At 39.9% G+C, this 23782-nt stretch overlaps 2 protein-coding genes across 7 annotated transcripts in view; one reads left to right on the plus strand and one right to left on the minus strand.

The window, feature by feature from the left end:
* The first annotated feature begins 51 nt into the window (after positions 1–51).
* On the plus strand, positions 52–15844 carry CCNK (cyclin K). Of its 5 annotated transcripts, XM_082282920.1 has the most exons (13): positions 52–173; positions 811–915; positions 1624–1736; positions 1949–2215; positions 3197–3278; positions 3871–4002; positions 4795–4900; positions 5046–5103; positions 6919–7088; positions 8006–8289; positions 11260–11293; positions 12361–12435; positions 14540–15844. In XM_082282920.1, exons 4-13 carry the CDS (start codon positions 2019–2021, stop codon positions 15160–15162), a joined length of 1761 nt encoding a protein of 586 aa, XP_082139046.1. In that variant the 5' UTR covers positions 52–173; positions 811–915; positions 1624–1736; positions 1949–2018; the 3' UTR covers positions 15163–15844. The 5 variants fall into 5 exon arrangements, with proteins under 5 accessions (XP_082139046.1, XP_082139045.1, XP_082139049.1 ...); XM_082282919.1 differs by lacking the exon at positions 1624–1736; XM_082282923.1 differs by lacking the exons at positions 1624–1736; positions 3871–4002.
* A 269-nt stretch (positions 15845–16113) lies between these two features.
* CCDC85C (coiled-coil domain containing 85C) overlaps positions 16114–23782 on the minus strand; it is a 109994-nt gene continuing 102325 nt past the window's right edge. The window contains exons 5-6 of one of the 2 annotated variants that reach the window (XM_082282761.1): positions 21341–21439; positions 16114–19738 (exon numbers count right to left, since the gene is read on the minus strand). In XM_082282761.1, coding sequence (XP_082138887.1) covers positions 19649–19738; positions 21341–21439 — 189 coding nt within the window. In that variant the 3' untranslated portion in view covers positions 16114–19648. The remainder of the gene's footprint in view (positions 19739–21340; positions 21440–23782) is intronic. The other variant, XM_082282762.1, reaches the window with a different exon arrangement.

Here is a 23782-nt window from a genome sequence, read left to right on the forward strand (position 1 = left end):
GCGCCGCTTCTCATTGGCGGGAGCCTCCGTCCTCGCGCGCTGCGCCTTTCCGACGTGATGACGCAGCGCGCGGCCTGGCCTGGCTCCCAAGATGGCGGCGCACAGGGCACGGAGGCCGCGCTGTCGCTGAGAGGCCCCGCGCTCCGGTGCGGCTCCCGCTCCCCGCGAGCCCTGTGAGTGCGCGGAGCCCGCCCGGGCCCCCCGCCGGCGACAGCCGCCGTCTGGGGAAGGGGGGAAGGGAGCGGGGAGGCCGGGAACGAGCGCCTCCCCGGGCACCGGCAGCCTCGTCTACGGCGGGCAGGCGGGCGGGTCTTAGAGGAGTTGAGCATCCCCGGCCGGGTTGGGGCTGCAGGGGCGGAGCTGCGGTCGCGGTCGACGGGTTCGTCTCAGGTAAGGTGTAAAAAAGCCGGGATCGAGCTCTGGAACTCTCCTCCGGATTAATGGGTGCGTAAAAAGGCAGGGAAAACTTTCGTTATTATTTCCGGGCGTTGCGATCTGGATTGGGACGTTTGAGATGGTTCATTTAGGATGTTTGCGGGTGTTGATTTTCGTTCCTGGTTCCGTATTCAGAAATGCTTTCGCTCCTTTATAGAAGCAGATCTCGTCGCTTCAGGCGCTTTTAGTGTTAATTAGTTTTTAAGCTACTTAGAAGTTAGGAAGTAAAATAGCTTGTAAGGAAGGAGAATCATAACAGTTATAAAAAATAGCACGTTTCTAGTAAATACGAAGGGAATGTCTGTTCGTGGCTTGGCGCGCTTTTTTTGATTCTGGAAATAGTTTTTAGTAGCCGTTTACTTTTTTTTGTGACAGAGTTTAGATCTGTCTGACCGATACCACGTGTTCTGAAGGTGATTCCAAAACCACCGTGAGGCAAAGACAGTTTCCTTTATTCTGAAAAAGAGAAGCTTTTTGAAGGTGAGCGAGGTGCTGACTGTTTTTCTGGCTGTTTTCCTGGCCGTTCACGTGATCTTCCTTCCGTTTTCGGAAGGGAAACGTCTCGAAAAGTAATAGCCAAATTTAAGTGTTTTAAGTTTTGGGTCTTGCTGTGACTGGCTTGCTTAGAGCGAATATATTGCATCATATTAATCACTGTTTGTTATGCAAACTTCTGCAGGTGACTGCAGTAATCTGTGCATGGTATCTGTAGTTAGTTGAATTACAGTAAGGGTAGTTTTGTGTCTGAAAAACAAAGGCAGTAAGTCTTCATTCTTTAAGTTGAGGCATGGCTGAAAATATGTCATGATTCAAACACCAGAAAGGTGCCTGCAGAGCTTTGTGATTTGCATCGATGTACAGAAAGTGCTGGTAAACACAGGCAAGTAGGAGATTCTTGGAGTGTATTCAATTGCCTTGTTTTGGGTATGATTTTAGATGCTACCTTACTTTACAAGCTCACATCGGTTGACTTAATCTTGGTATGTGAAAGAGCACTGCTTTTGTTACATTTTTTCTTTAAGTAGTACAAGTACAGATCACTTTACAAAGCTTCTGCCAAGTGGTTGCTGCTCGGGTATCCCGAAGAGCAGGCAGGTATTTCAGTGGCCATTTAGGCTCATCTCACCAATGGCTTTCCTAGTTACCAATAGTCAGCTAATCCCCCTAATTTTTCAAATCTTTTTGCAGCCATCTCTGAATTGTTTTTTCCTACTTTTATGGACAAAGTAGATGGAAGTTGTTCTACTAAGAAAAAGCAGATATTGTTGGAGTTGTATTCTTGAAGTTTTATTACTAAACGGGTAATAGCAAGGATAACAGGTGGCTTTTTCTTTGATTGTATTTGCAATATATGGGGAGGATAAAGGAAAGTTCTTTATTACTTGTCTTTGAGCATAGGAAAAAGTTCTTTCCAACACGCCAGGCTAAACACTATTCCTCTTTACTCCTCTTTGAGCAGGAACTAGAGGGGGGCAGTTCTCTATTTTTAAATTCCTTTTGCCTTTTCTTCAAGGTCCTGAAGTGACTCTCTGAAGACTTCGTTTTTGAAAATTTAAAAAGCAAGGACAATTCTGTTTTAATAAATGAAGGAGAATAAAGAAAATTCCAGCCCTTCTGTAAACTTGGCAAACCTGGACCATACAAAGCCATGCTGGTACTGGGATAAGAAAGATTTGGCACATACACCATCACAGCTTGAAGGGCTTGATCCAGCTACAGAGGCACGATACCGCAGGGAAGGGGCCAGATTCATATTCGATGTGGGAACACGTTTAGGGCTGTATCCTTTAAACTCCTGTTGGTTTGAAATGTCTTTATGAATAGTGAGTTTTCAAAATAAAATGTACAAGAAATGTCACGTGCTCAGCTGTTCAAATGTTTCTTAGTCATTAATCAAAACTACTTTGTGTTTACATGCCTTTGGATGTAATGTGTTTTTACACAGTTCTAGCCATTCATTGGATAAACAAGGTTCCAATTCGGTGATAGGGAGCTAAGATGATACAAACTTTCCAATTAAGAGTAACTCCTGTGAGTTATGAAACTCAGTGTTTCGCTATATGACTTCTCAAATTTTGAATATTTCCCTCAGTTTTCTAGATTCTGCCTTTGAGGCTTTCAACCTCTGCCCTCTCCAGTCTTGGTCTTTGGTGGCTGTTTTTTTTGTTTCATTGGTTTGGGATTTACAACTGTCCCATTCTTCCATAGACAGCCACTTAAATTTTCTGTTTCCTGTATTCCTGTGCTTCCTTTAATCTCCTTAGGTCTTTTTTTAATAAAGCATGGTGAAGACAAAATTTTTACTTTTCTTAAAGTGAAGAGTAGGGAGCATGTTCAGATTTTATTTGCATTTGTAGGTGTGAATAGTACCTTTCCTCCACACCAGCACTTGAATGTGAAGTGATAATTGTTCTGTTCCTTTGTGTCCCTACTGCTGATTTTGACCTTCTCTGAAGCAGGTATGGTGCAACACAGGGATGACCTTACGTGCATCTTTCTGTAAATACGATCAGGACTTTGCACACTTAGAACAAATGCTTTAGGTATCATCTGCATCTGGGCCTGATCATAGTATTTACACAGCTTTAAGGGCTTTTGTGGCTTTTTTTTTTCCTGAAGCTCCTGCTTTACTTGCAGTGTTTTTTAACTGGTCACTGAACAGCCAATGACTTGAGGTACTTGATAAAGCAGAATCCGTAGTGCATGTTTGGTTTTAAATGTGTTTTATATGCTGCTTGGAAGTCCTTAATCTGCACCACAGACATTATGACACTCTAGCAACCGGAATAATTTATTTCCATCGGTTTTATATGTTTCATTCCTTCAAACAGTTCCCAAGATATGTAAGTATTTAGAATATTGATGACTTAATTTAATGATTGCACTGGGCATGGACTATTTAGAATGGTGATTACTCACTTGGGTACTACTGTTGTTCACCACGGAAAGATGGAAAATTAGCCTTTTGTCTTTTAATTATTATAGCTTAAAATTCATTATTCTTGCCTGTTTACACATTTATGTTTATGCTTGGAAATATATTGACATTGCAGTTCTATCTTGCTGATACTGTTTTTTAGAAAGAGTAGCAGCTGTAGTGCTGGCACTTCTGTATTAGCTAAAAGGAAAAAAGAAGTGTAATACAGTCTTAAAACTGCTTGACAAGACAACATTGAACCAGGACAAATTGTGCTTTGGGTTTCTGGCCTTGACACAAAGTTGTATAAAATGGACAGTCCTCCAAAATCTGGATTTTTCCTCTGAGAAAATAAAAGTTTAACACTGTATTAAAATTAAAAATTAATATGTTCATTAAGTTTTTCTTGGGAGACTTCTACAGAACTGTTAATGGAAACTGACAGTGTTTTTATAATGCTACACTGTATTGCATATCTACATGCAGACCATTTTTTGAAAGTACTTTGGTTTTTTTAGGTGACAGGAGCCTGCTGTCTCTTCCTAGCAGGAAAGGTTGAAGAAACACCTAAGAAATGTAAAGATATAATTAAAACAGCTCGTAGCTTGCTAAATGATGTACAGTTTGGGCAGTTTGGAGATGACCCAAAGGTAAAAATATTCATGCTGAAATTGATTTCATCCTGTTGTACTGCAGTAAAGTGACATACATTCAATAGAGCATTGACTGATTTTCAGTTGCTCTAAATTAAATTAGATGTTCAGCATGCATCTATGGCTTTTTCAGGTAATGTGATAGGTAGCTATGAAAGTAATTCTTCCTAATACAAGTAGCTTTGGGAGCTTACCGGAACAATTGTTTTTATAAAAAGTTTGCATTTTATCTTGTGTAAATTCTGATATTATTTTGCAAATTAAAGTAAATTTTAGTAATTTCAGCCAGAGCAAGAAATGTTACCAAGACATAAATCATCTGAATGGGATTTTAGGAAGTAATTAGTAGTAAATCTTAAATAAGAGAACTAAGTATCAAAAGTATTGAGAAGTTTCTTGTTTACAGTATTGACTTAGCAAAACTAGCTTCTCTTAAAATTTCCTTATTTTAAATAGCAGAAGGACCTGAAACTTCTGAGAGAAACATGGTAGAACTTGTATTTTTGTTGTGATTTTGTATATCTGGCATTTTCATGCAGTGTCTGGTTCAGTTCATTCCTCTGTGGACGAAAAGGGATTTTAAATGCCACATCCCCCGTCCTCAGCAAAATAAATATGAAGAAAAGGTAACTGAGTTTAAAATAGTGTTACAAGTTGGAGAGATTTCTGTTCCCCTTGGAGACAGACATGGCTCCCTGGAAGTGCTATGTAGTCATGCTCTATACTAGCATAAAATATTTTTGAGTGAAAGAAGGAATAATACTGTGGTTGCTTTATAACTCTCTATAGGAAGAAGTGATGGTACTTGAAAGAATCTTACTACAAACAATAAAGTTTGATTTGCAAGTGGAACATCCATACCAATTTCTTCTCAAGTATGCCAAACAACTCAAAGGTAAAATATTGCAGAGTGAGCAAGTAATGCCTGTTACTGATTTCCAGAAGTTAATATATATTATCAGTGCAGGAATATTCTGTTTCCAACTGTTTGTCCTTCCTAATTTTATGTCTCTTTGGTTTTTTTTCTGATTGTTTTTCAGGAGACAAAAATAAAATTCAAAAACTGGTTCAAATGGCATGGACATTTGTCAATGACAGGTAAGATACACCTAGGAAACATTTTGAAAGTGAAATAGTTACTGTTGCTTACTTTGTTCTGGGGTTGGATATTTCTTTGGCAAATTTTTGATTTTTTTTTTCCCTGCTTGTTACATGTTTTCTTGGTTGTGTTCCTCAGTTTTTCTGTCCATCATTACCATGATAGTTCCATTGAGCATGGAATCTGGAATGGATATGGAAGTAGATCAGTAAGACCTCTGCAATGTTGTGGTACTGATAGTGCTGCACTAAAAAGAAAGTTACTGTTTGACAGGACCAAACCAAATTCTAGATCTCCAGGATACAAGCTAGCTTCTTGCCAAATCTGTGATATGTGGCTCATTCTGAAAAAAAAAAGTCATTTCTTAATTTCATTGCGTTCATCAATGTATTTTTAATGTGATATTTTGGTAATAGTGAAGTAGCCATTAAATTCACTGAGGAATACAGTTTTTAGCACTAGATTTACAACTTCTTGAGTAATGAACTTGTAAGAATCACATCAATTAACAGGAGTGTGTGTAGAAGGATTTCTCATGTGGTATTGAAAATCTCAATCAAATCAACTTGACACACTTTAGCCTTGTTCAGGAGGATTCTACAGAGCTGGGCACCTTAATTCACTGAGGACTTAAATATTACTTTCTATTTCCACAGCAAACCCTTAAGAAAATGTGTAAGTGGCCTGACTGTCCAGAAGTTGTGAATACATTGCTTTCAGTCATGCCTACAGCAGTAGAACATCATAAAAAAGGAGGTGCATTTTTAATCACATGCCTGATTTGAATTAGTCCTGTGTGGGTTCAGATTCTGTAGATACCACCTAAACTCTCCAAATTAATTTGAGCAAAATTAATGTGGATCTCAAGAGATGTTTACTTCAGCTGCTGTCAGTCTTGCAGGTAGAACAAAATTATGGCATGACCATCGCTGTTAAGTTTGTTAAACTACTGTAATTTATCCATCAAAGTTTGGACACTATTGTACTTGAAATTAGATAGCATTTAGTATTTTAAAAAACCTAACGCTTAAAATGCACTTCAGGAAAACACTTGTATGAAGTTGGAGAGTTTGTTTTAAATCATGCATAATAGTTATCTCTGTTCTGAAGAGGCTGTATTGTGCTACCTGAATAAGCACCATATTAGAAATTTACTTTTTTTTTTAGGATCCTGGCAAAATAATTCTGTACTTTGCACTACAGGCCTTTAGAATAGGGCATTCTGTTCTTATACAGCCACAGTGAATTCACGGAAATTCAGCTGGCTGGCTGGATCTAAAATTTTGTAAGCAGATTATTGTTACAGAATATGTGGAGAAAACAGAGAAAAATACTTCATAATTTAAAATTGATATCAGGAAATAGTAACTTTAAGTATGACAAAGTTAATGTCAATAACACCTATAATATTAATTATTTTAGCATCAGCTTTAACAAAGGCTGTTCAAGAGATAACCTTTCATATCTTGATCTAAAACTTGTCTTGTGCTTGACAAGTTGCTTTACAAGTTCATGTTGGCTGCTCTGTGGGGCTTTCGGGGTTTTTTTTAGTATTTGTTTACATTTTATTGACAAACATTGGGAAGCTCTAAAATCTGATTTGGGACCTTATTTCATGACAGTGGTAGTCCAGAAATAGTTTAGTTTTGTAAATTCTTTTGTTTAACAAGGCTCTTAATTAAAATTGCCGGAGAAGTTAGAAGTGTGGTGGGATTTTATGCCCTGTTAATTACAGCTGCTGTACATTAAAGTGCTCTTGGACAATCAGGTAATCTCCAGGGTTGTGTTTTGTTTTGGTTTATTTCCTATTGCAGTCTCTGCACTACACTGTCCCTGCAGTGGGAGCCTGAGATCATAGCTGTTGCAGTTATGTACTTAGCAGGCCGTTTGTGTAAGTTTGAAATACAGGAATGGACATCAAAACCAATGTACAGACGATGGTGGGAGCAGTTTGTTCAAGATGTTCCTGTTGATGTTTTGGAAGGTATGAAAACGGTTTACCACAAAATTTCTTTGAATTGTGTGGCCTAGGTTATAAGTAAATGCATATAGCTTTCTATCTGGGTTTTAGTCAAAATAATCTTGTGTCAAATACGTAACTCAGGTCATATGTGCTATCCCTTAATCAGGTGTTAAATTGAACTGGCTTATTTTAGAGGCATATTTAATCATCATGATTAGTCTTTTGTTCAACGTTTGCTTTACAACTTGTTTAGTTTATAACACATCTAATTAGCCTGAGTTGTCATGGTGTGTTTTCTATTTTTTAAATGATTACCCTACTCCTCATTTTAAATAAGTGGTTCTACAAACTCAGGAACTAATAGAGCCAAATTTCTAGTAGTTTTTCCATTAATAATTGATCTTTTTGACCAAATTATGCTAGGATAGAGGGGTTTTTGTGATGTACCATGAATGATGGACAGATTACAGGGGACCTTTAGCTCCTAATGTGTTGGAAGAAGAATTTAGTACTAGTCTTTTACTTAGTTCCTAAAACTTCTTTGACTGGCTTAACTCAACATGTATGTTTTAACATATAATCGTCTTCTACTTGCTTTCTTGCTGTTTTACTGTCCTGTGATCGTGGTTACCTGGCTCTCCAGGCACACAGTAATGACATACAGTGTGTTATTACCAAGACACTGTGCTCTTCTTCTGAAAGGTGTGCATATGCATGTACATATTGCTCAGCATAGGCAGAAGAAACTCAGAAGTGCAAGCATAAGTTGAAAATTAGTCTGTTTTTAAAAAGTTATTTTGGTCACTATAATGGTGAGTGATATTTGCAATGAATTTTTCCAAAGTTGATGTCCAGTAAAAATCAGATAAGTGTGTTAAATATACACTTGTACATTGTATGGTTATAATACTTTGGATTTTCCTTTCTTTGTCATTAAGATATCTGTCATCAGATCCTGGATCTATACTCACAGGGAAAACAGCAAATGCCTCATCATACTCCTCATCAGTTGCAGCAGCCACCATCTCTTCAGTCTACACCCCAGGCACCTACGGTACAGCAGTCTCAGCAATCCCAGAGTTCAGAGCAATCCCAGACACAGCAGCAAAAAGAGTCGCAACCATCAGCACAACAGCAGCAGCAGCAGCAGCAAACACAAGCACAGCAATCTAAAAAGCCCTCTCCCCAGTCAAGTCCTCCTAGACAGATTAAAAGACCAGCAGTAAGTTGAACTTTAACTTGCAATTTATTTTCAGGCTGATCTGATTTAAAGGCCACAATGTGCAGCAGACTTGTGTTTGCTTTAAGAATGAGCCTTGTAATTAATTTTATGTAATAGATTTGGTTATGTGGCAACTTTGTTGATGCAGAAGAGCCTTTACAGTTCTGGCATATGACATTCTTACTCCACTTGAGCCAAAAGCCATGGAGAGGCATTTAAGTCAACATGAGCTGTTCATGCTCTCAGTATTCGTGGTTCTGTGCTGTCAATAAATATGTTATGAATGCTTGTTCATTCACGTGAAGGATCTACTTTACTACTGATTTTTGCCCCATCCCATATATTAATGAAGTACCTTGTGGAAAAAAATTATGCTTTTGCCTGACTGGTATCTGTTGATCGTGAATGGTCACCTCTGGTCAAGCCATCAGTGAAACTTACCTTTTCTTGAAATTAGTTTGAGGTCCATCACCTAATAGTCAAGGAAATAAATAGTACAGACACACTGTAGACAGCCACAACAAATAAAAAGCAAAGGGTGACTCAAAGGAGTTTTGTAGTAATACAGCACAAGCAGCATGAAATTGAGAAAAGTAAATGTGGTGATCTGAAATTGTTCCTTTTCTAAAAAGCAGTCTGGGAGAACAAGATGTGTGGTGTTTGAAAGATTTACTTGGTGCTTCTAAAATGTTCTGGAGTTAGATGTACCATAAACCTTACTTAAGATCTTTCCTGCTTCTATAAATAGGGCTTTGCATGACTTCTCCTTTGGTTTGTGCAGAACAGAAATACACTTTGTTCCTGGAGGCCAGATTTTCAATTTACATGAACTCTTACAACTCCATTACCTTCTACTGAGCCAAGATGCTTTCAAGCAGCTGAGGCATTGGCCCATGATTTACAGACCCATACCAGATGTCTAAAGCATCTGCACATCCTCTGCATCTCTAGTTGTGAAGAGCACTTGAATTTTTAGTTGATTTCACTAAAAATATACTGGTGAATCATTAGATGTAAATAGTATTTTCAGTTGGATTAAACTAGAAATTGTTACGGGGAACAATTTCACTGCTCACAGGAACAGCAGTAAAGGAACAGTTCCATTGTGTTGATTCAGCTGAAAGTATTAAATACCCATCAGTGTGCCAATAAATAATGTTGATTATTTATTATTATTTATTATGACCCGTGGGTGTTCTGGCCAGGGCAAACTACAGTGCAGTAGAATGACCAAATAAATGTTCGTCTCTTATTTTAGCAGCTGCCATTATTAGAGAATTGTTACTGCTTGATTCTTTTTTTTTCTTTAGCATAAATGCAGTTTTAATTGATGTTCGTTTTTTCTGTCATGAGTTATTTTGCTCCAGTTTCTTGTTCTGTTGTAATGATGTACCTTGTTGTTGTTTTTTGGACATTGTTCCATATTAACAAGTGCATAATAACTGAATTGCTTGTCACCTGAAGTAATCAACTGACTTCACAAAATGAGTGATTTTTGGAAAAGATCCAACATGTAGTTATTTGCTTCTGTTTGAAAGTGCGGGGAGAATTGATGCAGTTTTACAGGCATGGAATGTAGTGCTAGAAAGTCAAGAAAAGACCACCCAAGTAAAATGAAGGCAGCAGATGAGTCCGTGAGTCACAAAGAAAGGAGTGTGTGTGTTTGAAATGGGAAGATAAAGATTGTCCTTAAAAATCAGGAAAGCAGTTGGAAGGTGTCTGGAAAATTGAAATGACTGTCAAAGGAATATAAGAATGAGGTTGCCTCAAGCAGGCAAAAATTACACAGCAAAATTTTTGAGAATATCCATCAGAATTAAGGAAAAGTTATTGTCCAAGTTGGATTGAACTGTGTGTCCATTCTTGCTGTGGAAAGTGAAGGAAACAGAGGAACATTTTGTGAAGGTAAAGCCGCTGGAGATAAACAGTCCCTTAAAACCTTTTCACTGAAAAGACAGAGGAGCTATGTACTGTACCCCTCTGACCTTCATCATTCATTTTAAATATAGTTGTACTTAAATTTCAGTTAAATTCTCTGCTTTTCTCAGAAACCATCGAATAGTCATCTCAGTGGGACTGTGTAATCTGGGAAGATTTTTCTTATTCCCTTATCTGTGATTATTTAAAAGGACTACAACAAAACAACAACCAACAAAACAAGAAAAAAACCCAGCCAAAAACTTGTGATTGGAAGGATGATGTGAGGGTTTGTGGGCTTTGTTCAGTGTGCATACATTTTTTTTCTGGCATAACATTTAGATTTTATACAATGCTTTCCATCTGAAGGCTTCTGAAATGTTTTATGCTGTGCAACACTTTCACTGCCCTCCTGTCCTGGTAAATAAAGCATAAGGGCCTGAAGGGATTTTGGCAAAGGTTGAGTGACAGGTCAAAGAAGAATCAGGAACAGAGGCCAAGCCTCTTGTTTCAGCTCAGTGAGCAGTGTACTGGACCATGACATATGAGCAGTGGATGATAAATACATTAAATGAGATGTAATACTCAACAGTGGGAACAGCAGGAAATGCTGCATATAAAATACCTGCTATTTTTCCAGTCTTTTCATTCTGCCAGTTAAGCTGGGCTTTCCCAGTGTGATTTGACTTTGTTCAGTGTTTGTCTTGCATTTGTTGTTAAGAGACTATAGAAGTATTTAGGTTGGAAAAGAGCTTTAAGATCATCATCTCCAACCGTTAATGCAGCACAGTCAAGTCCACCACTAAACCATGTCCCCAACTGCCACATCTACACATCTTTTGAATACCTGCAGGGATGGTGATTGAACCACTTCCACGGGCAGCCTGTTCCAATGCCTGACCACTCTTTCCGTGAAGAAATTTTACCTGATACCCAATCTAAACCTCCCTTGGCACAAGTTGAGGCCATTTCTTCTTGTCCTGTCGCTACCTGGGAAAAGAGACTGACTGCAGTGGTCTTACTTTTATCTTCTTTTTCTTTTTTTTCAAACAGGCTGTATCTCCAAAAGAAGAAACAAAGGCAGCAGGTAAATATTAATATTCTATTCATGATGCTTCTATTTTACTGCTTAAACCAGAATAAGTAATTTGCTGACATGCACTTTGTTTGCTTACAGGCTTGGCAGCTCTAAAACTATTTTGATTGTGATAATGCACCTTAAAGATATACTATAACTGTTTTTACAATGTTCCTAACTGCAAAACTTGAAAAAAATTGAGTATAACTGTGCCCAAAGAGTCCCTTAATAGAGTCTGTTCAGTACAAGTCTTGCTAAACTAGTCATCTCTCAGTGTATAACTCCATGCATCATTTGGGAGTAGTTCCTCAGCCAGCTGTGAGGCCTTGAAGTGACTGAAGGTACCATGTCATTAAATAGCTGCACTAACAGTAAGCATGTTGGTGTTTGTAATTTGTAATCAGCAGTGTTTGTAATTGGTTGTTGGCATGGCTTCCACTAAAAGCCATTTTGTGTCAATACATAGTGTATCTTAAGAAATGCAGGCTCACTGCAGTGACCGTATCTGGTTCTTTCGTTTGTATGGGGGTTTTTCTTCATTTGGCTGTTTTGGAACAAAGTAGTTCAGGATAGCTAGGATGTACTTCCTAAGGAAGTCTGGCACTTCTTCCCCTGTAGCTCTGCAGATGTATTCCAGTGAGCTGTCTCTTCTCCCTCCTCTCTCCTGTCCAGCTGCTATTTTGTTCGGTTTCTGACGCACATTTCCCTAGCAGAGCATAGGTCAGCTTCTTTTGAGAGCTGTTTCAACTAATTACAAGTTTTGGGCTAGAAAACATATACTTGCTCATATTCACTTACATACTGTTATTTGGGACAGTTTGTCTCTAGTTACAAAATCACTTGAACTTGTAGGCATACGTCCTTTTGGAAGACTTGGATGTGATACTTGATGCCACTTTATTTGTACAAAGGTGTTGATTTTAGTTTTCTTTATTAAACATACCTAGTAAATAGGATTTTCATGGTACTTTTGCATAGTGTAATGTGATGTGATAATCATTTGCATGAGACCAGAGTTGGAATTTGGAAAATATTGCAGAGCAATAACCAATCACAAACTGACAAATGTTTTTTAGAACCACCGCCACCATCTAAAATTCCTAAAATTGAAACTTCACATCCACCAATACCTCCTGCACATCCACCTCCAGGTAAGCTTTTATTTTCTTGAACACATTTATTTTTGTTAACTTACTTGCTTTTCATTCAGGCGGTAGTAATGGTGTGGGGGCAGGGGTTTGTTGCCTTGATTAATCAGCTTGGCAGGTAAAAATACAAGGTTGATAAGCTCTAGAGGGAATTTCATCATAGTAGCACAGGCTTTCCAGACAGAAGTAAAAACTTAGGATGGAAACAAGATTATACTAGGTGGATAAAGGCAAAACAAAGTTGCAACTGTTAAAGGTCTAAAAGACTAAAACTAATTGTTAATAGCAGGCTGAAAGGGACTTCATGATCTCAAAAGGGTGGTAAATGCCATATTACATTACTAGAGCAGCTTTCAGCTGTCGTGTAGAAGTTGTATCTGTAGTACAGGAATTCTGCAGGTGTGCAACTTCCACACAGTAAGGGGGATACTTTCATTGCTGTACCTCAAAAGAGGACTTCTTTTTCTGCCAGAGAACATTAATACTGCACACATGCCTTACGTTTGCAAAATACACTGTACTGTTGTAAAAATGTGCTTCCCAGCGCCTTGGTGCATTAGCTGTCCTTCCAGTGACCCTTAAATATGACATAAATATTTCACAGACCATGGTCCATAATGTAACTGTAAGGTGACAGCTTCTAACAGGGAACTAGGAGAGAGAAAAGCAATGCCCTGAAATATAGTAGGACAGTTTTTCTCATTTGTTAAAATCTAATTAAGAATGAAGTTTTTCTAAATACCATGCTCATTATTCCTTCAGTTGTTAGATCTTGAATGCACATCTTGCATCCAGAATGGTTCTGAAAATGAACAAACGAGGAAGTTATTGCCTGCTACAATTTTGGAGCTAGAAGTCACTGAAATCATGGGTACCACAGCCAGCATGCACACCTTGTGTGATTTAATTATGTGGCTTTCCTAGGGCACAGTTTCACTGTTAAAACCCTACTTAGGCAGGTAATGGATTTATTTCCCCTGTTACCTGAAATTTTCCTCTTGGAGTTTGTTTATATAAGGATGTAATTGTATAAGCACTGCAACCTTATCAAAATAAATAGCAGCTCTGTGGAAAAACCAGGTGAAAACAGCATGCATATTGACCAAGTGACCTAGGAGGAGGATTTATCTCAAATTCTGTTTAACAGTGGCAGTGTAGTATGCCACTAGAAAAGACTGCCCTGTATGAGCTTTCTCTTACTTAACTTAGGAGCTTTTCTTTCTTAACAATGTTTTAGATGCTTATATATACAAGCAAGATGAATGTCAAGATATCTTTTTTGTTGGTTGTTTTAATAATCTCTCTGACCATACAGAGAGGTTGCTATTAGATTAGTCATCATAGTGGTATTACTTACTTCATAATGTCTGCATTAAGAGGGAAAAAAACCCTATTCTTATTTAAAGAGAAGACAGCTTAAAGCATGTTCTTTCCAGAAGTGGCTAGGTATAATTCTGTAAAATGCTGACCTTTTTATGAACTTCTCCAGAGTGTCAGGTACTGAGTTCACTGAAATTAATCAGTGGGACAAAGCTGATCAGATTTCATGCCCTTCTTCCTTACCTTCCGGTTTTCTTTTTTTCTTTCTTTGGTAAACAGGTTTAGAACTGAGTGTTAAAGACTTGAGACTGTGGCCTGTGTTCTCAAATAGCATTTCCCAATCTGGGAGGCAGGTAAAGTGCAGAGGGTAATCCCAGGCCACCTTCTGGATTACCAAAGAGGTAGAAATGAGGCCTGGACTAAAGAAGATGGAAGCACTGATCTAAAGATTTTTGGTATCATGAATCTCATGACTTTAAATCCACTAGTTCTGACTCCATCCATTCAGTCTATTAATTCTGCTGATTGTACAACAGTATTTAAATTATAAAGAAATAGTAATAGGAAAGATGACTTTAAGAATGGGAAAAGCTGACCTTGAAGCTTTGGTAGGCAGCTTAGTCAGTTTTTAGTGACCTGAGGAGGTCTGACTGGATCCCATATGGCATTCAGAGACTTAGAGAATTGAGTTGTCTTTTGCTAATTTAACTGGAAGAAAAATACGAAGTATTCAGAAGCTGTTCTTGCCACTATCCTTCAAAAAAATAAACAAAATTTTCTTTTCCAGAGCGCAAGCCTCCTTTGACAACGGCAGTTTCAATGGGAGAGCCAGAGCAATCTACTACTGTGGACTCAGTAGATATGCCAAAGGTCCAGATTCCTCCCCCTGCTCATCCTGCCCCAGTACATCAACCTCCACCTCTGCCACACCGTCCCCCGCCCCCACCCCCCACCAGTTATATTACAGGGATGTCTACTACAAATTCTTACATGTCAGGGGAGGGTTATCAAAGTCTCCAGTCGATGATGAAAACAGAAGGACCAACATACGGAGCTTTACCACCGGCCTATGGACCACCAGCTCATCTACCATATCATCCTCATGTCTACCCTCCCAACCCTCCACCACCAGTTCCACCTCCACCCCCTGCTTCTTTCCCCCCACCCAATATTCCACCTCCTACTCCTGGATATCCTCCTCCACCTACATACAACCCTAATTTCCCACCTCCAAGACTGCCTCCAACTCATGCAGTACCACCTCATCCACCTCCAGGGCTGGGAATGCCACCAGCTAGTTATCCCCCTCCTACTGTTCCCCCAGGTGGACAGCCACCTGTACCACCTCCAATTCCACCACCTGGTATGCCACCTGTAGCAGGACTTGGACGTGCTACATGGATGAGATAGCATGAGGTAATTTGCACGATATACCTTTCTGTTGACTAGGCAGGAGTAGACAGCCAAAACCTACATTGTAAAGATGAAGAGGAGGGCAATCTGTATAATTTAGATGAAGAAATGAGATTAAATGAAAATTTAGCTGATCTGTTTGCAGTATGGTTTATGGTGAGTTATATAGGCTTCTAGATTTTAATCAGCTTTGCAGTATCTATTCTAACTTTATACATTTGACTTAAGTTTAAATTGTCTTGACTTATTCCAGCACTGGATTACTTTGTACTAGCAAAACCAGCCATATTGGCTCAATTATATCAGTAAGAAGAAAATTTCCTTCTAGAAATCAGTGCCTATTTTTGAGTATCAAAATAGCCAGATACTATGATATTTGATCTATAATAAGAAACTTCATTTTTAATAGTAAGTAAAACAACACGATGTCAAGCATAAAAGCTGCTTTATTTAAGAGAGATTCTGAATGCTAGCTGACTGGAATAATTTTGAGGTGTTTGCCTTGCTGATAGTTTTGGTTTGGAATGTACTGGTATCTTAAAATATTGTATGTTTACACCTATTTGCAAATTCCTGTACATAATATATATATTTTCTAAGTGTGAAAGTCTGAATGTAACAGCCTACTGTGGTGTACATCATAGTTATAAATGGGACTACTTTGTTCACTCTACCCAAATAAAATTGGTTCTGAATTTAGTGGATTTCCAGGTTTTTCATATTAGTTCAGAGTTCATAACTATTGTTACTCCAAGATACTTACTCCAAGATAGTTCAGCAGTGGTCTCCCAAATCTTATTCATCAGTTTATTTAAAAAGAATGTATTTTATTTTATCAGCTAGAAGTATACACTATCACAATCAATCTCTTACTTCATTTTTACTAAAATATTTCAAATGAATGTTTTACACACATTATCAAAAAAAACTGTACTATTACTTTCCTTCCCCAAAAAAGCCAGAGTGGTTCAATAATAGGTAAAAACGCGTGCTAAGGTCTAAAGAATTTTGCTATATACACAACAGCAGGTGCTAACTTTTCCAGTTCTTTGTAAATCATATACAGAAAATATAGCAGGGCTGTAAGATCACAGGTTTAACAGAAATCAAACTTTAAACTGATTTCTAAAGCAGCACAAATAGACTTTCCCCACATTATGAAAAATATACAATTTTATCACTTTACAGTCATGCACTTTGAAAAAGATCAGTAGTACTCTTCCCCCCCAGTTTCTAGAAAGATAAAAGGTCACTTTAACACTGATTTCATTTAATATCTAATATTTGGATAAAAATGTGCCATTCTCAAACAAGGTTGTGCTCAGCAGTCTTATCAAGGTGCAAAGAGCCAACTGAAGCTGCTTACACTGCAGCATTTCAGGAACTGTTAGGGAAATGCTGCTTACTCCAGTCACTCCAACAAAAGCCAAGGATGTGATTTTACTTTCCTTAAGCAAGCAAAGTCCATTTGTAAACAGTAGATGCTTTCTTTGCCAGAGGATTGCAGAACCCAGGGCTTAAATCTTGAGGAAATTATCTTGGGCTATTGCCCCAAATATATTAACTTAATGGCCACTATTTCAAGGGATGCTCCCCTCCAACTTAATGTACAAAGCTCCTCAGGTAGTTTTCACTGAATACTGAGCGCATAGGTAAGTGAATTTAAATATGTGTATAAAGACAGCTGAAAATTCAGCACCCAAGTCATCCTGTAAAGTCATTGAGCATCATTTTACCCCAGGAAGACATTTTATAGCTCAAATGGAGCTAAGTATGAAGAGTAGCAAGCCTAAAAACCCCTGAACAGTAACACCCCAAGGTACAGCACTGTCATGTTCTTCTGCAAAATCAGTGATGCATGTCTTACATTGAAAATGATGCTGCCAAATAAAATTTTAAAAAGGGCAGTACCCTACGAGTATGAAGGTTGTTCAGCTGAACTGCTGCCTACCCTGTAAACTGACTCTTCAGGGTTTGCAGGGCTAATTTCAACTGCAGTTGCTTCCCTTGTAGGTGAGATGTGCAGGTGGAACAAAACAAGCTTTGCTTGAAGTCATTGAATAGATTTTGAGAGAGATTTGATAGCAGGGAATATTTGAATGGGAATCACATAGTGGTGAGACTAGTAATCTGATTAGTATAGCTCTTATCTTGATATCTAAGTTATCTTATCTTATCTAGAAGACCTGCTAATAGCCTCATATACCCCTTAAATAGTAAGCATGTCATGAACACGGTTAACTCTCTCCAAGTGCTGGCAACATTTGTGTTGCTTTAGTTAAAATTCACTGGCATAAATCAACTTTGTTCCAAATATACTTGAACTCTGCTTAATCCAGCAATCAGATGCCACCAAAGTTAAAACGGGCTAAGTAGATAGATTAAAGTAACCCTCTGTTTGACATTAAATGTTAAGGAATAATGATGCTCTGCTTTACATCACCTTTTCTGGTACAGAATCTCAAGGTATAAATTGTACAGAAGGAAGACAAGTAATCACCAATGGTGACTAGAAACTGGAGGTTAAAATAAAGAGCAAAGAGGAGGAAATCCAGAGTCCTCTAAAGATGCTGTATCTTAAAAGGAGACAGTCAGACTCTAGAATGGATTTTTCCAGACTCCATGGAATGGAAATACTATTAGACTGAGAGCTATCTAGCCCAGTGTTCACTGACTGAGCAGTAGTAAGAAACAATCTATTGGTGGGTGTGTGAGTGAGAGTATGCACTTGTGTTTTGGGGGTGGTTCTTGGTTATTTTTAAATAACCAACTCAACTGTTAAATTTCCATTTCTGCAATGAATACTGAATGAATACTTACTTACTCCTAGTGGTTACGGTGTATTTTGGTTGTGTTCCTTCTCTATTTTTTTACTGGTTACAGGTTTCAGCTCTGACACTGCAAATTCTTCAGCCAGGCAGCTATAGTTTATTGTACACCATGGGACCAATTACCTTTCATAAGTTGCCACATGGGCTCCTTGGTATTGTATCAGTGCTCTGTGTTAATACAATACCACAAGTCAAGAACTCAACTGGTAGAACAAACTAATTTAGAGGAAGAACCTGTCGAGCTAATACAGTTGTCTGTATCTGTGACTGATTCTTGCAGAGAACAAAAAGAAAGTAATGGTGTTTGAGGTCATTACATCCTCCAACTAATCACTAAAATCGATGCAACTTTTGAAGAGGAGGCTTTGATCTTTTCACATGTCTGTCTTTAAAATTATTTTACACCAATGAGTTCTAATAACGAAGCCCCGCTTCCTTGGACTATTGGGAAAGAACATCTAATGAAATACAGGGACAGCTGCTGTGACAACTTGGAAAAGGAGGGAGTCAAATTCTTACAACTACACAGGCAGCTACTCCACAATAGCAAAATATAAGTCCCATTGTTTTATATACAACCATTTGAAGAAGGAAAAACCCACTTGTTTTGGTTCATTGACAAAAATAAAGCTTGAATGGCAGGAAGTAGTCTCACCCGACAGCCCGTGTTCATGGAGTATTTTATTCAGCTCTGCAAGGTTGTTGTTTGGTTACCTTACACAGGAACCAGTATAGGTGAGGGATCCAGCAAGAACATTTAAAAAACCCACCCAAATCTTCCTTATGTGAACGATGAGCTGCTCTTGAAGATCCTGTGAAAGCCATAAGCATTGTCAGGATAGCAGTTTCTGCTGAATTATTTCATAGTGAAAGCTTTACAGGAAAAGTGTTGCCGTATTTGTAGGGAATACCGGTGTGTGGCTAAGTGACTTCATTCACATTATGACTGCAGAAATCTTGTGCCATTTGATCATGAAAAATTGTTCATTAACACCTGATACAGAGTCTTGAACCTTTATGTACACTTGTGTGATGAGTACCACCATACAATGTAGGGCAGTACAAGTGTTTTTAGCTTGCCACTCAGTATTTTACACAGAGCCTTGTGAAAACAGTTTCATGTCATTCTTCAAAATAAGGACTTCCAAAAAGAGAGTTAGCAGCTCATGAATTTGGCAGGCAGTAAGCCAATGAATTGGAATTGTGTTTTCCTTGGCTGCCTGGAGCCACTAACCCAGCTATGAATCACTGACAAGCGGGTGGACAGGAGCAATACAAATGGTGACTTCTCCGCAGGTTAAGGGTTCTTCTTGTTCCTCTTAGAAATTCTCTTGAGTTAGTTAATTCTACAAATAGACCATTACAACAAAGCAGGTTTGAACTACAATACAAATTATGCAAGTCTGGCATTATTGGATGGTTACCCAGTGAACAGTAGTTCCAGAGCACCACAGCCTGGAAATCAGGCCTTTAGCTGCCATATTTACACTATTGTTACCAAAAAAAAAAAAAAAGCTGAAAAAAAAAAAAGAAAAAAGGAAACCCTGAAAAAACTCAACCCCAACTCCCAAAGAACAGGCAGCCAGAAACACTGAGTTCTGCCTCTTTAGTGTTCACAGAATCCATCACTTCCAGTCACCAGGACAGTGTTCCTACAAGGGGCCCTTGAACTGGTTTCCTGACAGATGTTGCCTGATGGAGGGTTTGGAGCTCGCAGCATCACCCAGCTTTCGCCAGACAACCTGTAAGAAAAAATAAAGGGTTGGGGGAGAGAAAGACAGGAATTAAAAAAAAACCAAACAACAAAGCCACTGAGGAATGGTAATATTTTTTTAATTGCAGTCTGAAAGACAAAACCAGCCCTTTCCTAGAGCTGGGCTGCAGTTCTCAGCAGGGACACTGGATGGCATCTGTGCACCAGTTTCCAAGGGAAAAAAACCATTGATGCATTTTTCTAATTAGTCTCTCTTGAAATTAGAACCGTTTTTGCCTGGGGTAATAGTATAAAACAAATACACTAGATTCAGAACTTAAGTTCAATGGTAGGTCAACCCTGCCATGCTTACAGGAAAGATGCTACCATGAACAGAAAAGATAATTAAAAAGATAATGATTAAAATTATATATACATTACTTTCTAAAAACATACATTTTATCACTCTAGGGCCACTATTTAAATAAAAAATAAACTGAAAAAAACTTTATAGCTGCCTTGAATCTACATGAAATGAATATTTAAAGAGAAAACAGCTGATGATAGACAAATAGAGATGAGTCAGTTTGGGAGGGTAAAGTTATAGTATTTTACCTTTCCCCCAGCATAGCTACAAGGGACTGGGACTTTGAGCAGACAAAATATCCTAAAAAGCAGGCCCTCAATTACTCTGGTCTTGCCTTTGCTTATAGGGATCCAGCAATCAAAGTGAAGTGCCTCAGCCCTTGCCAAGGATGCTCACAGTGATTTAGCTCAGCAAGGTGCACTTGTGTTCTTCACACCTTGTTTTTAGGGTTGAGGTGGGTTTCGGAATTGAAGCAGAGCATTAGGCCTCTCTCAACTGCTGGAAGGCACTAAATGATGCCACCTGGGCTGACCTCTTATGTGGACTTCGAAAAAAGAAGGCTCACAAGCATCCTCCTCCCTGCTTTGGGCAATCGAACAGCACATCTCCAACTGCAGGTGACAGGCAGCTCGGGCTGTGTTCCAGCAGAAATCCCAAAGCTTGTTCAAAGCCAGAGCATGGCCAAGGTGCTTGGAGGCTGGAGGCAGTGCAATGACAGCAGACACCGCAGAGCAGAGGCTGGCTACGAGCGCTCGCTGTACAGGATGTGGCCAGCTCAGTTAACAGTGTGGTTGCCCAAAATGTCAGCAGTGTTAATAGCACCCCACAGATCATGATGCTGTTCAATGACTCCTGACAAGATTCTCCCTCTGACATTACCACGTGGCTTAGGCTCAAACCCATTCAAGCTGTACAGCTTTAAAGACAGCAACCAATTGCTGCTTAGCCCAAACCAAGTCCTTAAGGGTACAGGTGGAGACAATTGCTAACAGGACTCTCCTAGACAGGGAGAGCCTCTTGCTCAGTCCAGCTAGTCCAGCTAGTCTGTTCAGCTAGACTAGCTACTCCACAGCCTGAAAGGCAGTGAAGTGGGAATTGTCAACTGAGCAAAGGCTGCTCTGTGCAGTGAACAAGGCACTTAGATTACCCAGAACAGTGGTCAGCTCTCTTCCCTTGTGCCTGTGCACCTCACAAGGCTTACACGCAGCAGATCCCTGCTCCCTCATACTTCTAAAAAAAGACCACAAAAGGAACCCCACAAAAAGAACTGGGAGGAGTTCTTACATTGCACATTTCACGAACAATTGCCTTCTCCTTTTCACTTAAGTCTTCTTCATAGTTGTCTTGCATTTGCCTGTCCAAATTTTCATGGACCTCAAGGACCTACAAAAAAACCCCAATATTACAAAACCATTATGATCTTCAAATAATTATTTGTGTCTCTAAAAAATTCATTAACAAGTATTTAAACTGGCAGGATTCACAAAGCCTCAAGACAAGCAGACAAGCATGACATCAAGCTGGGTACCTCTGTCCTCCCTGTTTCCCCAGCCATGTCCTGCCTCTGTCCCACCACCTGCATGGTGTGGCTGCTGCCACAGTCCTGGGGACCATTGGTAGCAAGTTGCTTGTGCCCACAAGTGCATCTCTTCCAGGAAGGCTGCTGATAGCCCTACCTTCCAGGCAGCACCCCAACAAGCATGATGTTGTGCCTCACCAATGTGCTGCCCACACCCCAAACCTCTAGAGCAGCTCAAGTGGGAGCCAGCCCTAGCCTGCCACATCCCACTGCCCCGGCCACCCCCACAGAGCTCCTTCAGGGAGGCAGTGCCCAGCTGTGGCCAGGTGGTCCCTTGCTCACAGAAAGGGGACTGCCTGGGGTAAAGGCAGCCTTCACTTCCAGCTGGAAACACTGACTTGAAGGATACCCCTCTGTCACGTCCACATGCATTCCAACAGTTCCTCCAGACAGGCATCTCACACAAGGTGGGCATATCACAGCACAGGAGCCTCCAGGTTTTACTCTTGCCTCTGTGCTGATTCACACACCTCACCCAGGGCTTCACCACTGCTGAGTCAGGTGGTCAGCTCAGTGTGCAGGGTCAGAGCTCCTGCAACCACCCAACGCCGTCAAACAGCACATGGTCTCATTCACCACGATGCATCCACACACATATGAAGGAGTACAACAGGCGTAGTTGTAGGAATAAATATTCCCATACATCCTAGGGAGATACAGAGCCAGATGCAGTGCTAGGATGGGTTCCAGCCTATGCTGAGGTATATACAGCACTGGCTGCTCCACAAAATGGGATACCAGAGAAGATTATCCCCAGGTCTGCTTCAGCACAGCAATCCTGCTGTACTCAAACTGTGTTACAAACAAAAATAGGTCATTCTCCTAGGGCCCACAGCCTACTTGGGACCAGTCTTTGCACCAATAGGAATTATCCACATCAATTCTAAGAAGACAGGAAGGGCAAGAGGGATGCAAAAAGCATGTACATGCTGACAAAGAGAGCTTCTATTTTCTGCTAGAGAGGAGGGAATTAATTATTGATCCAGCTGGACTCATACATTGAACTTGCTTGTCTGGAGCCCGTGTGCTTCCGATGCTGGCTGCAAAGCCAGCAGCCTGCAGGATCACATCCTGGCGTGGAACACCAGGGCTGCCTGGCTGGCAGCTAAACAATGGCTGTGTCCACAGGGCAAGTGTCAAGGACAACCATGGGGGAGATTAGTTAAAGATCACATCAGCCCCAGCCTCTGCTTTCAACAGCCATCCATCTTGCAGGCACAAGACTCTCAGTGGACTAAAATAAGCTGTTTTTCTGCAACTTGTGCTTAAATTAAACCCACATTCCTTAGTCCAGGAGGTGTGAAAAGGTGTCACAGCATATTTCTTTCAGTGGAAATGTCTTTTAATAGAGTTAACCAGGCAGAGCTGGAGCAGAAAGATGATCAGATGGAAGTTATGTTTGTATTTAATTTCTGAATCTCATTTACTCTGGAAACCATCCTGCTTCCCAGGCTCAACCCGTGTCTGGCTAAGCACTTTGTAAAGATGCGTTAGCATCTTGGGCATGGGAAAATGGGATTCATAGTGATAAAATGCAACAGCCTATCCAGGAAAGGCATGTTGGAAGAAAATACACTCTGAAGAGTTAAATAACCTCTTGAAGCAAGACAGGAAGGCCTTTTCTTAGTGCTGACCCAGGCCCAGCTGTTCTCAGATACTGCCAAACACCTCCTCAGCCATTTAGAAGAACCAGGTTAATGTTCCTCCAGTTACACCACTGGGACATGCCTTCACATCAGCTATCTATGGATCAGCTAAAGTTCAAGGACTGCATTCAGTGTAGGTCTAAGAAACTGGGGTATGTCCTTCTGTGATTTCTGCCACCTCCCAACCCAGGAGCCTAAAGAAAACAGACAAATGTACCCCAGGCTCAAAGTGGCTCATGCCATCCCCTCCTTTTTGCTTTTCATCAAGCTGCACTGACAGTACTTGGTCCTCCATTGACACAGCAGCCCTTTGTGATCTCCCTGGGTAAAATGCCAGCCAGTGAGAGCAGCCTGCTCCACTCGGGCATGGGGCTGTTCCACATGCAGGAGGATGGGGCTAGACTGGGAAATGCTGCTCTTCTGCATAGGGATGCCACTTCCTGAAAACAATTTTCACCTTGCTCTCAGTGGGCTTGCTGGCTTGTCTGGCTTTCTCCCTAC

The sequence above is a fragment of the Coloeus monedula genome (assembly GCF_965178545.1).
Source record: "Coloeus monedula genome assembly, chromosome: 6".
Classification (NCBI taxonomy): Eukaryota; Metazoa; Chordata; class Aves; order Passeriformes; family Corvidae; genus Coloeus; species Coloeus monedula.

What these genes read in the sequence shown, in the direction of transcription:
- CCNK (XM_082282920.1), top strand. Translation starts at nt 2,019, where the DNA reads ATGAAGGAGAATAAAGAAAATTCCAGCCCTTCTGTAAACTTGGCAAAC. An exon ending in TGGACATTTGTCAATGACAG is followed by an intron (nt 5,104 to 6,918) that starts GTAAGATACACC and finishes TTCCTATTGCAG; the next exon opens with TCTCTGCACTACACTGTCCC. An exon ending in AGAAGAAACAAAGGCAGCAG is followed by an intron (nt 11,294 to 12,360) that starts GTAAATATTAAT and finishes AATGTTTTTTAG; the next exon opens with AACCACCGCCACCATCTAAA.